The 12,454-nt window shown below is 43.3% G+C and overlaps 1 protein-coding gene across 1 annotated transcript in view; it reads left to right on the top strand.

Annotated features, from left to right (window-relative positions):
- Positions 1-11,698, top strand: part of CNTN5 (contactin 5) — a 324,115-nt gene extending 312,417 nt beyond the window's left edge. The window contains exons 18-19 of the mRNA XM_061628766.1: positions 5,004-5,172; positions 10,963-11,698. Of these exons, the coding sequence (XP_061484750.1) occupies positions 5,004-5,172; positions 10,963-11,066 (273 nt within the window). The 3' untranslated portion in view covers positions 11,067-11,698. The remainder of the gene's footprint in view (positions 1-5,003; positions 5,173-10,962) is intronic.
- The last annotated feature ends 756 nt before the right edge of the window (positions 11,699-12,454 follow it).

The raw sequence follows: 12,454 nt of genomic DNA, 5'->3' as shown, positions 1-12,454 counted from the left end.
TCAAAAAACGAGATAAGATTAGTTTGGCCGGATTTGTTCTTGATAAGACCATGTTTGGCTCATAGTAATCACTGCATTGTTTTCAAGATGCTTAAAGATTGACTGCTTTATAATCTGCTCCAGAGTTTTTCCAGGGATTGGTGTTAGGCTCACTGGTCTGTAGTTCCCCAGTTCCTCCTTTTTGTCCTTTTTGAAGATGGGGACAACATTAGATCTCCAGTCATCAGGCACTTCACCAGTCCTCCACGATTTCGCAAAGGTAATAGACAGAGGTTCTGAGAGTTCTTCAGCCAGTTCCTTCAGTACTTAGGATGCAGTTTATTGGGCCCTGCCATTTGAACTCGTTCAAAGTGATTAGGTATTCCTTGAGTTGCAATGTATTTTCATTACTGTTTTAAACATGGAGTTTGAACAAAAGCACTAACTTTTTAAGGACAACCCCCCCTTAAAATAAAATTAAGTACCTTTATTCCTTAGTATATTTTGTATATAGTGATTGTCAACTAGGGTTTATAAACTGAATAACATATGCCGTTAATGCCACCCTATTTGACTATTAATAGGAACAGAATGTGGTGAAATCCATGTTAACACTTCATTTTGACAGTGTTTGCAGTAGGATTTAAGGAAATGCAGAAGGATGAGGTGTTGTAAATGCCATTAAAATTAATATTTTCTTTACAGAGCAGAAGTGCAAATACTGAGATTTGTTATGTTCATGTTGGGGATATTCAGCAATCTGTGCTCATAGCATCTGGCTTCTTCTGTTTTCAGTGCTTTACAGAATGAGATGATCTTTACCCACATGAGTTGTTTGAAAATGGTTAGTGAGCCCCACCAAAAAATAAAAAAAGCTCACTCACACATTCACTTCCACGTGCACATACATAGATTTGGAGACATTCTCAAGTGCATGTACATGTGATTTCTGCCTGTTTCCTTTCTTCCCCCATCTCTCTCTATGTCAATGATTCCTGTTTAACACTTACATATCTCCAACCAGGGATGGGTGAGAAATTCAATTCAGTTTGCATTTCAAGCCAAATCTATCAAATCCACGCTTTCCACAACAACATGAGAACTGAAACACGGCCATCTTTCGAAATTCACATTTATCCAAATTTTGCAATGCAGTTAGTCAGCCAAACAATGTTTACAAAAATGCACATGTTAGGGGAAAGTGTGCATAAAAATGAATTTGTGAGTGGAAATAACATAAGAATGCATTATATGACAAGAAATTGCTTGCAAAAATGTGCACATTAGTCAAAACTGTTGACAAAACTGTGTTTAATAGGAGAAATCTGCACTAAAATCTTGGAGAATTTTCATGAGCAATTTTTTTTAAAAAAAATCGCACACAAATTGCTGCAGAAATGTGGAAAACTGGGTTTAAGATTGGAAAATTTAGGAACTGAAATGGTCAGATCTTTCCATTCCTATGTCCAACAGTGCTCAACAGACGTCACAGAACACTCACTGCCCGGAAGATTCATATTCTGTATCACTTGACAAAACGTAGTAGGGCAAGAAAGGCTAATATCCTACCCATGTTTCAAAGTTCAAGAGTATGCTCCAGGCTTGCACCTAGGAATAGGAAAGAAATTCAGTTCAGTTTGCATTTCTCTAATTTGCGCTTTCCAAAACAATATGGCAACAGGAAGGGCAGCCATCGTTCGAAAGTCATACTTCTATGAATTTGGAAGTGCAGCTCTCTAGCCAAGTAACATGTACAAAAATTCAGATGCTAGGGTAAAGTGTGCATTAAAGGCACAGGTTCATGAAAATAGCATACAAAAATGCATTATGTGAGGGGAAACTGCTTTGCAATATGTTACACAAAATTGCATACAAAAATGTGTATATTAGAAGTTCACACCAAAATGCTGATGAATTTTCATGAGGCCTTTTTTTAAACACACACACGCATACGCACAGACACAGACACTAGTGGCAGCTGGTGACTCCATATCAGTGGAGCAATGGAATACATTCTGGGTTTTAGTCTGAACTTTCAAGGAGCTGTCCAAGGTGTGGAAAGGTGGAGAATTGATCTGAAGACTGGAAAAATGAGAAATGGAGAAAAACTGAAATTAACAGATTCTCTCGTCCCTACTTGCACCTGCCCCCCTTCTTTTGCTTGCTGCCCATCTCCTCTTACTTCCTTGCATAGTTTTCATATGGGCAGCACTGTGGCTTATCATTTATCATAAACCAGCCAGAGGTTTACAAACTGACCATGGTTAGTATAAATGATGGTTAGCGCTGATGTAAGGCTGAGCCAGAGGTGGGAAACCTGCGGTCCTTAGTCTGATTTCATGCAGGTGGGGAGAGCTTGGAGGGAGAGGAGTCTGAGAGAGGGAAAAGGGTCTGATGAGCTGAAATGAAATGAATGGAGTGATAGAATGAGAGTGGAAAACCCTCTGCAGGTGATCAGTCCAGACCTTTGGGAAGAGCAATTTGTCCTCATCCAGCAGCCTGCTGGGCAGGAAGGAAAAGAGGGAAGGGGGTAGAGAAAGGGATGGATCAGAAAGAGAGGGAAAAGTGGTGGCAGAAAAAGAGAGAGAGGATGCTACTAACCATGATGGCTGTGTTCTGTCCCCACTGTCGGAGGCAGTGTGCCTCTGAATGCCGGATGCAGGGAATCACAAGTGGGAGACGGCTCTTGCACTTCTGTCCTGATTTTGTGCCTCCCATAGGCATCTGGCTGGCCACTGCAAAGACAGGATGCTGGATGGGTCATTGGACTGGTCCAGCATGGCTCTTCTTAGAAGGGAGAGAGAGGGAGAGAGCAGCCCTGACTGCTTTGAGCTCTGCCACCACCCACCACTGGCTTCAGCCCCATCTGCCACTAGCTTGCAACCCCTGCCAGATTACATCTGAAGGAATTCATCCCTCAAGAGAAAGAAAAGGTTCCCCACCCAGTACTACAACATAGTTAATCCTAACCAGAAAAGGGAGAGGTGAGATACATACGTGGGTGAAGGGAAGGTGTGCAGGCCTGCCGTGCTGTCAAACTCTCCCGGTTAGAAGATTATTAGCACCCCAGTTATAGAGCAGCCTCCCCCAAGAAAAGCTCACCTGGCATCTCTTTTATGGTCTTTTGTGTACCAGGAAAAGACCTGTTAGGTCACCCAGACCTTTGAAAATAGATCCTAGGCCTTTGCTGTTTTAACTTTTGCAGGGAGCAATCCAAACCCAAGAACCACCAAAGGATGAGCGAGTTAGGATCTGGCCAATCCCTGGCTCAGCTGGGACAACACCTCCACAAATCCCTAACCCCCGCTCAGGTGAAGATACACCAGTGTAAGTTCCTCATTCTGGCTCAGCTGGGGCTCAGCCAGGGCTCAGCCAACTCAGTCAAAGCTGGCTCAACCAAGGTTGGTGCAAGTCCCCAAAAAGGAGCATGGTAGGGGCAAGACTGAGCATGGGGGGACTTACGTTGGATCTTAACTCCGTTCAGCTCAATCATGTGACCTAGCAACGTGGCAGAACTTACATTGCCCAAAAGGGTGGTATAAATCGAACTCTATTTTAAAGGCTTGCTTTCCCTTTGCCAGGCTTGGGTCCGCTCAGCTAGCAATCACCTCACTCCTGAACTTTGTTTGGATCTGGCATACTTTATGCCAGGTTAACTTAAGGTGTCATAAATTACACAAGCTTCCCATAGTGAGGATTGCTCCCTAAATGTGGTTTAAGCTAAGATGCAAAGTGTTCTATTCTGTCTTCCCCAAGGGAAATCGTTTTTTAAAAGTTTGATTTGTTCCAGTGGCTACATTTTTTAAAAAAATACTATATGGATTGTTTTATTTTGTAAACTGCCTAGAGAATTTTTATACAATGGGAGGTTTTATAAACATAATGAGTGATATATCTGTACCAAGCCAATGAATAAGGTAGAAGGAGCAAGATGGCAAGGGAGAGGGCAAATTGGGATTTGAGTGGTACAATAAATGCTTGACTGGAAAAAGTGGCTCTTGGGAAGAGGTAAGGAAGGGTTGACGGTAACGTAGGCCCTAGACCACAGTATAATTTAAGAACACAAGACTAACCCTGCTGGAACAGTTCAAAGAACTATCTAGTCCTGCTCTCACAGTAGCCAACATATGGGAAGCCCATAAGCAGGATCTGAGTGCAAGTGCTCTTCCCATTAGTGATTCCCAGCAACTGGTATTTAAATGCAGACTGCCTTTGTTAGTGGAGCCAGAGTGGAGCCATTGTGGCTGGTAGCCACTGACAGCCTTTTGTGCCATGGATTTGTCTAAACCTCTTTTAAAGCTCGTAACCGTCACTACATTTTGTAGGACTGAATTCCATAATGAATTCTTTTGTCTGTCCTGAACCTTCCAACATTCAGTTTCATTGGATGGCCTCAAGTTCTAGTATTATGAGGGGGGTGGGGAGTCTCCCTATCCACTTTCTCCACGCCATGCATAATTTACACACCTCTGTCACAGGGATGGGTGAGAATTTTGATTCAGTTAGCATTTCAAGTCGAATCTATTAAATTTGTACTTTATGAAACAATATGAGAACCAAAACACTTGTTTGAATTTTGTGATGCAGTTCGCCAACCAACCCATGTTTATAAAACACATATATGAATGAAAGTAACCTGAAAAAATGCATTAAATGATGGGAAATTGCTTGCAAAACTCTGTACATTAGTCAGAATTGCCTACAAAAAAGTGTCTGTTAAAAGAAACACATACTAAAATGCTGGAGAATTTTCATGAGGATTTTTTTTTAAAAATCACAAATTTCTGCAGAAATTCAGAGAACCAAATTTAAGATTAGAAAAATGGGAAACTGAGAGAACCAAAACTGACGGATCATTCCATCCCTACTGTATCATGACACACACACACACACCGTTATTCCACTAGCTAAATATTCCGTTCCTTAGCCTTCACTTTCATAGCCATGTTCCTGAGTTCTGGAGTCAGCTATTAAAGCTATTTATTAGATGTTAGATATTCTACAGCTGCCCATGTTGTCCACAGGTCCTGTTTAGGCAGGAAGGTCACAGCAACAGTCAAGTCATTGAGACACAGAAAACGTCTGCAGTGGTGCTTCTCCCTGATGTAGGTGTCTATATCATAGAGGTCCGTGCTGTCAGCGAAGGAGGGGATGGAACACCGAGCTCCCAAATCAGGGTCCCATCGTTTTCAGGTAAGGCGTCTATGACAATTGGAAGTGAACACATACAATGATTGCCTTCTGTTCATGCCACCATTTTTATACCACAGGTCAGATGTCACAGTCTTGTTCATTTGAATTACACATGCATTCTTATTAATGACCAACATACGAGATAGTCTGGTATTGTTACAGTGTGATTCTTCCATGTGATCCATAGCTCAAGTTTAATTTCCAGCTTGTCAAGCAAAGGCCTGGGGATATTCTTCAATTTGTTAATCTGAAAGAATTTTAAGAATTGTGCCTGACAGCACAACCAAACTAAAAGGAGATCCAGACAAGTCATTTGGGGATGACCTCAGCCATGTTGCCTTCTGGCTAACTTGGAAACAATTTACGAACCATCCACACATGCATATACAGTATTTGATTTCTGACTGCTTATTCATACGATTCACAGTTGAGCAGACGAACTCCCTCCACTCAAAAGCATTGCATTGGAGGTTGAGATGAGGTGAAAGCTCTTTCTACAGTGTTGCAGCCGCAATGGCTGTTGCAGAAACGTGCAAGTTCCCACACAGGCTATTCTCCTTTACACCAGGGTTGGGGAACCTTTTTCAGCCTAAGGGCCACATTCCCTTCTAGGCAGCCTTCCAGGGGCCAAATGCCAGTGACGGGCAGGACCAGAAGGAAAAGTGGTCAGAGCAGCAAATATTAATTTTCCGTTTACATGATCAGAGTTCAAGGGCACATTCTAGGCAGGCATAAGGAGAGAGGCAGGCAGGAGAGGCATGGCTTTGGGAGAGTCCCAAGGGCCATATAAAGAGGCCAGGAGGGGTGCATTTAGCCCCCCATCCCCACTTTACACACTAACCTGGGAGTAAAGCTCCTTCAACATAGTGGGGTTTACTTCCAAGTAAGCATGCATGGTATTTCTCTTTCAGTGTAGCAGTCATCAAGTGCTGGCACATCTGAACTGGCCCTTGCATAAGCTCTCACCCTAAGAAATAACAGGATTGGCCCCTGTCTTCTGTACTGATATAAACAGGATTGCATTGAGTATTTCCCCATTTTGTTTCCTGGAAAAAACTGGGTTTTTTTCCAAGGGAAGAGAGTAGAACTTGTTTCTCCAAAATGCTTTAATTGTGAGAATATTCCTGTTCATGGGCTGGGAAAGATTCCAGCCCACATTTGTCGGGAACTTTCTCTAGTAGATCTGCGGGTCAAGCTCTCTTCCCAGCCAGTTCCACAGTGTGTCTTCAGACATCATGAGATAGCTGTGGTCGTCATTAATAAAGGCGTGTCCAGATCCAGCCAAAGCATGGATCCCAAACTGAATTGGCCCAGTTTTGGCCAATACGGACTTTGGTCAGATCAGGTCAAGATAGCCCCAGGTTAGATTGGCTCACCCATGGCAATCAGGCTGTTAAAAGGTGAGGGGCTGGGCAACGGGAGGGGGACAGAAGAAGAAGCATGTAGCTTCTGCAGGTCTGCTTCACCAGTGTATTCACCCAGCAGGATTGAACTCTCCTGCTCTCTGTAGGTGTCTGATTCACCAGTGCATTCCCTGCAGGGACCCACTGGCAAAGCAGCACCCAGCAGGATTGAACTCTACTGCTCTCTGTGGGTGTCTGATTCACCAGTGCATTCCCTGCAGGGACCCACTGCAAAGCAGCACCCAGCAGGATTGAACTCTCCTGCTCTCTGTAGGTGTCTGATTTACCAGTGCATTCCCTGCAAGGAACCCACTGGCAAAGCAGCACCCAGCAGGATTGAACTCTCCTGCTCTCTGTAGGTGTCTGATTCACCAGTGCATTCCCTGCAGGGATCCACTGGCAAAGCAGCACCCAGCAGGATTGAACTCTCCTGCTCTCTGTAGGTGTCTGATTCACCAGTGCATTCCCTGCAAGGAACCCACTGGCAAAGCAGCGCCCAGCAGGATTGAACTCTCCTGCTCTCTGTAGGTGTCTGATTCACCAGTGCATTCCCTGCAAGGAACCCACTGGCAAAGCAGCGCCCAGCAGGATTGAACTCTCCTGCTCTCTGTAGGTGTCTGATTCACTAGTGCATTCCCTGCTGGTGAAGCAGCACCCAGAAGGATTGAACTCTCTGCGCGCCAGGATCAAACGCTTTGTCTCCTCCTTCCCCCTTCCCACTGACTGCATGCTTAATTAGGGTTTAAAACCTTGATTGAACATTAGGGCTCACCCCAAAATCGATCTGGGGCTCAGATCTGGGTTGGCCCTGGAATTTCCTGAGTCGTATTATTAATTAATTAATCAATCAATAAATCAATCAATTTAATTTCTATCCCGCCCTTCCTCCCAGAAGAAGCCCAGGGCATCAAACAAAGGACAAAACACTAAAAACATATTTAAAACATCTTTTTTAAAAAATCTTTTAAAATATATTTAAAAAAGCAATTCCAGCACAGACCTAGATTGGGATAAGGCCTCTACTTAAAAGGCTTGTTGAAAGAGGAAGGTCTTCAGTAAGCACCAAAAAGATAACAGAGATGGGGCTGATCCAAAGTGCCAGATCAGATGAGGGGGGCGTGCAGAGCCCCACTTTTTAATTCTTTTCCCCATAACCACAGCTGGGGATAGAAAGTCTACCAATAACTCCATCCAGAGTTGTCTGAGAACAGCACCAACTTTTCCCTTGCCTTATATCAGGAAAACAGCTGGTAGAAACTTGTCCTCGTGTGCTTCTCTGTTGAAACACATGAAAGCAAAGGAAAGGTCTGATGCTCAGGTGTAAGTCCCAGTTGGGTGCCCCACCAGTAAGAGCCAACTGTCAGCAAAGCATGAGCACAAGCAAAAAATATTTCATAAAGGAAGAACTTTGCTTTCCTAGTATGTATATAGTGTTTCAGCCAGTAAGAATCCTACAGTGCTAATTTAAAAACAAAGGATGACAAAGTACATTGTTCACTGTTGCACTGATTAACTATAACTAATACTACTGATTAATAAGTTGTGCATTTCATGTAAACAAAAGGAAAGTTATTTGCTCTCAGATTTCTTACCAAATAAAAAGTTAATTTTTTATTTTACATCTTGGCTTAGCAGAGACATCCTCCTTCGGGGGGTGGGGGTGGAATCAGACCTATTGTAATTAAATGAACCTTGAATGTTGTCTCAGTGAAAGCACAGTCTGATATAAATTTAAGAATATTCTGGATTGGATCACAGAGCCCCTTATGCAAACAGAAAATGCACCACTGCCCCCCTGTGCGATGGAAGGTCTCTGATATCAGTCAGTCACCTTCTGGCTGCAACAATCGCCCCCCACCTCAATGCTGGACCACACACTATTCAAGGGGGTGCAAGGGGCTCCAAACTGGAAGAGAGGAGAAAACCCCACTGCACAGAATAGGAAGCTCCCAGTTCAACTGGAAGCCAGTCCTCCCATTTGTTCATTTCAGTGGTGACATCTGCTTTGCACATCAATACCTTAGGTCCCTTGACTGGAGTTAATGGCATCCGAGGCAGAACACACCAGCTCATTTTATTAACACAGTGGTTAGCCAGCTTTAGCATTTGCTCAGGCTTCCTATGGCTTTATGTCTGTAAACATCCAAGCTCTGGTCTTGACCTATAAGGCTCTAAATATTCCACATTGCATCATTTGCATCTGGAGATTTACTCTTCTCCAATGTGGCTCAATGAGAGTTAATACTTAACACTGATGAATTATTTGTAACTTAGATATTTTAACCCTGCTGCTGGCCCATTCTTCATCTGGTCATAATCAGAGCTTGGAAAAGTTACTTTTTTGAACTACAACTCCCATCAGCCCAATCCAGTGGCCATGCTGGCTGGGGCTGATGGGAGTTGTAGTTTTAAAAAAGTAACTTTTCCAAGCTCTGGTCATAATGAACTACTGAGAAAAATAACCAGAGCTTGGAAAAGTTACTTTTTTGAACTACAACTCCCATCAGCCCAATCTAAGTGGCCATGCTGGCTGGGGCTGATGGGAGTTGTAGTTCAAAAAAGTAACTTTTCCAAGCTCTGAAAATAACGTCATAGTGTTCTCTTGGAAAGTAAAAATCAGCAAACAGATGGTCTGCTGTAAATGTTCTATTTGAGTATAAGGGACGGTTCTGACCACCAAACCTCTAAGCAGCTGGACCTTTCACTATAGCCAGACTAGATCCAGTGAGAGCCAGTGTGCTTTAGGGGTGTAGTGGCTAGAGTGTCAGATTTAGGGTAGAGACACAATTACTGTTCTGGTGGTTCTAGTGTGGCTCTACCTCTCTTCTCTGAAAAAGGGGGCACATGACACTAGTCAAACCCTGCCCCTTTTTACTATAAAACCTGGTGGGATCTAGGGTTGCCAGGCTCAGGGCCTAAGAATGATTCTATATCTTTAGGAGAAGAGAAAATTCAGCCAAGTGCAGGTTTTCTTGCAACACTGTAATGGGAAAACCACAAGGTGGAATTCTCCCTTACCCCTGCACAACTTTTAAAGATACAGAAGACCTCTTGATTGCCAGGCCGGACCTCCAAGAGGTCTTCTGTATCTTTAAAAGGTGTGCAGGGGGAAGGGAGAATTTCACCTTGTGGTTTTTCCATTACAGTGTTGCAAGAAAACCTGCACTTGGCTGGATTTTCTCTTCTCTTAAACACAGAGAATCATTCTCAGGCCCTGAGCCTGGCAACCCTAGTGGGATCAGCTCAAGTGTGTTTTTAAAAAAATCCAGCTTTAAACAGATTTCACATCTGATCCGTTGATCAACCCATTGCCCCTCCAGGTGTGGCCAATGGAAACGCTTTGCTGTAGGCAACTTATGTGCTCACAGCCGTAGACACTAGGAAGACCCGGGCTCAAATTCTAGGCCATGAAGCTTACCAAGTGACCTTGGGCCATCAGTCGTTCTCAGTGTAGCCTACCTCACAGAGTTGTTGTGAGGGTAAAATAAGAAGAGGATCCCAACTCAGTCATTGCGATCATCTGGAGGAGTGTTGTTAGTTGTTCCGCATGCTACAGAGCCCCAACTCGGTTCAACTAGAAGTCTGACATGTTGCCTGTCCCATGCTGTGGAACACTTTTACAGCAAAGATTTGCAGGCGCCCTCACTTTTGACTTTCAGGCATCTCTTGAAGACCTTCCTGTGCTTTCAGGCCTTTGCAGCTGTTTGACTTGCCAGTCACTTTAATTATTATTTGCACGGTTTTTAATGGAGTTTTGTTTTATTGTTGTACACACACAAAATCTTTTTACGATATGGTGATATAGAAATCCTTTTATTGATAAATAGACCACCCAGGGGTGCTACCTTGAGCTCCTTGGAGAAAGGATGGGATATGAACATAATAACTAACTTAACTAAGTAAACCCACTTGTTGAAAGATGGATGGAACAGGGATGGTTCAGTTGTTTGGCATATACACACAGTTTGTTTATCACAAGCACATGCAGTTTGAACATTAAACAGTCCTTCCTGACAACCATGTACTCAGGCTTGGAGGGGATCCTGAGAGGTCATCAACACCAGTTCCCAAACCCATAACAGTATCTCTAGTCCACCCTTCCATGTGCCTAGTCAAAGCTCAGGGATGGGCACTGAGGATGCTTCTGGGCTTCCCTCACCCCGATCAGATATAACTCCCTTCCTCAGGATAATGTCACCGCCTGTATGTTTGCAGAGAGATGCTGATGGTTGAGACTTCACCACTCTGATGAGCGTAGTGTGGAGGATGTATCCAACCTGGTGGCTTAATTTATCAAGGTGCTAATCATTGTGTTACTTAACTGCAAAATACTAACATATGATAGGAATTTATTGTTTCTCTTCATCTATGGTTTTGATTGTCCCAGGTGGAAAAGTCACAAGTTCTCAGTCAAGCCTACGTGCTTTCTCCACTTCGTCATCAACTGTGACGTTCCTTTTGGTACTGATGGTTCCTTCAACCTCATGGTGAAGACGGACTGTGGACCTTTTGTCATTCATCTGTTTGATAGCTTTTGCCTGATAACATCAATGGATGGAGTTCGAAGTCCATGGAGGACGCAGAAGGTGATGAGCTAATAGTCAAAGGCACGCAGAAATACACATGATCCACCAGGAAGATTGTTGTGGGTGGGAAATAATGCTAAAATAATTCATCAGGTTTCTTCTCTTCATTTTTTTTTATTTGCCAATGTCCTCCGTGAGGGAGGGGATGTTTATTGCCCAACAGAAAATATTCAGACTGTGTGAAATGAACTTTTGTAAGCAAATGAAATTTCTCTGATGAATTTTAGTTTACTTTTCTATTCTGTTTCTATATTAGAGGACGCCAGTCTTGTATCATTAGTAGTTTCAATTGTGCTGTCTAGTAGAGTACATCTATTTTGTTTGAGTTGCTATGGGTTTTTTTTTAAAAAAAGAAAAAAGTTTGATAAATACTTGGAGTCTAATGAGTTTCTCTCTCATCACCCCTTCCCTCTTTTCATAAGTCTTTCTTTTTTTCCAAATTGACAAGGCATGATGACACAAGTTACATTATGTGGCCCCTTTTTCTAAGTCATTGTAGATGTCACCTTTTGAAAAAAAATGAACGATGCCACGTCAAGTTAGCAAAGTATGGTAATTTTCTATTTTCTGCTCTGTTCGTATTCTCAAGGCATACAAAGAGCCATTTTTTCCACTGCAAGGTAAATTTGAAGCAGTCAGACAGAGACTGGGGCCCCATCTGCACTATACATGTACAGCAGTATCATGCTGTGATAGATATGATAGCACTCTTCAAGTACATGAAAGGTTGTCACATAGAGGAGGGCTGGGATCTCTTCTCGATCTTCGCAGAGTGCAGGACATGGAATAATAGGCTCAAGTTGCAGGAAGCCAGATTTCGACTGGACATCAGGAAAAACGTCCTAACTGTTAGACCCATATGACAATGGAACCAATTACCTAGAGAGGTAGTGGGCTCTCTGACACGGGAGGCATTCAGGAGGCAGCTGGACAGCCATCTGTCGGGAATGCTTTGATTTGGATTCCTGCATTGAGCAGGGGGTTGGACTCGATGGGCTTTTCCAACTCTACTGTTCTATGATTCTATGCCACTTTAAACAGCCATAGCTTCCCCCTCACAAGAATCCTGGGTATTGTCGTTTGTTTAGGGTGCTGAGAGTTGTTAGGAGACCCCTATTCTCTCACAGAGCTACAATTCTCAGACTGGCTTAATAATCCCTCTTCCCAGGGAACTGTGGGAACTGTAGCTCTGTGATGTGAATAAGAGTCTCCTAACAACTCTCAGCACCCTAAACAAACTACAGTTCCCAGGATTCTTGGGGTGGAGCCATGGCTGTTCAAAGTGGCATGATA

This window comes from Rhineura floridana, chromosome 5 (assembly GCF_030035675.1).
Source record: "Rhineura floridana isolate rRhiFlo1 chromosome 5, rRhiFlo1.hap2, whole genome shotgun sequence".
Lineage (NCBI taxonomy): Eukaryota > Metazoa > Chordata > Lepidosauria > Squamata > Rhineuridae > Rhineura > Rhineura floridana.
Note: the sequence above shows the minus strand (reverse complement) of the source record. Positions and strands in the feature narration are given on the sequence as shown.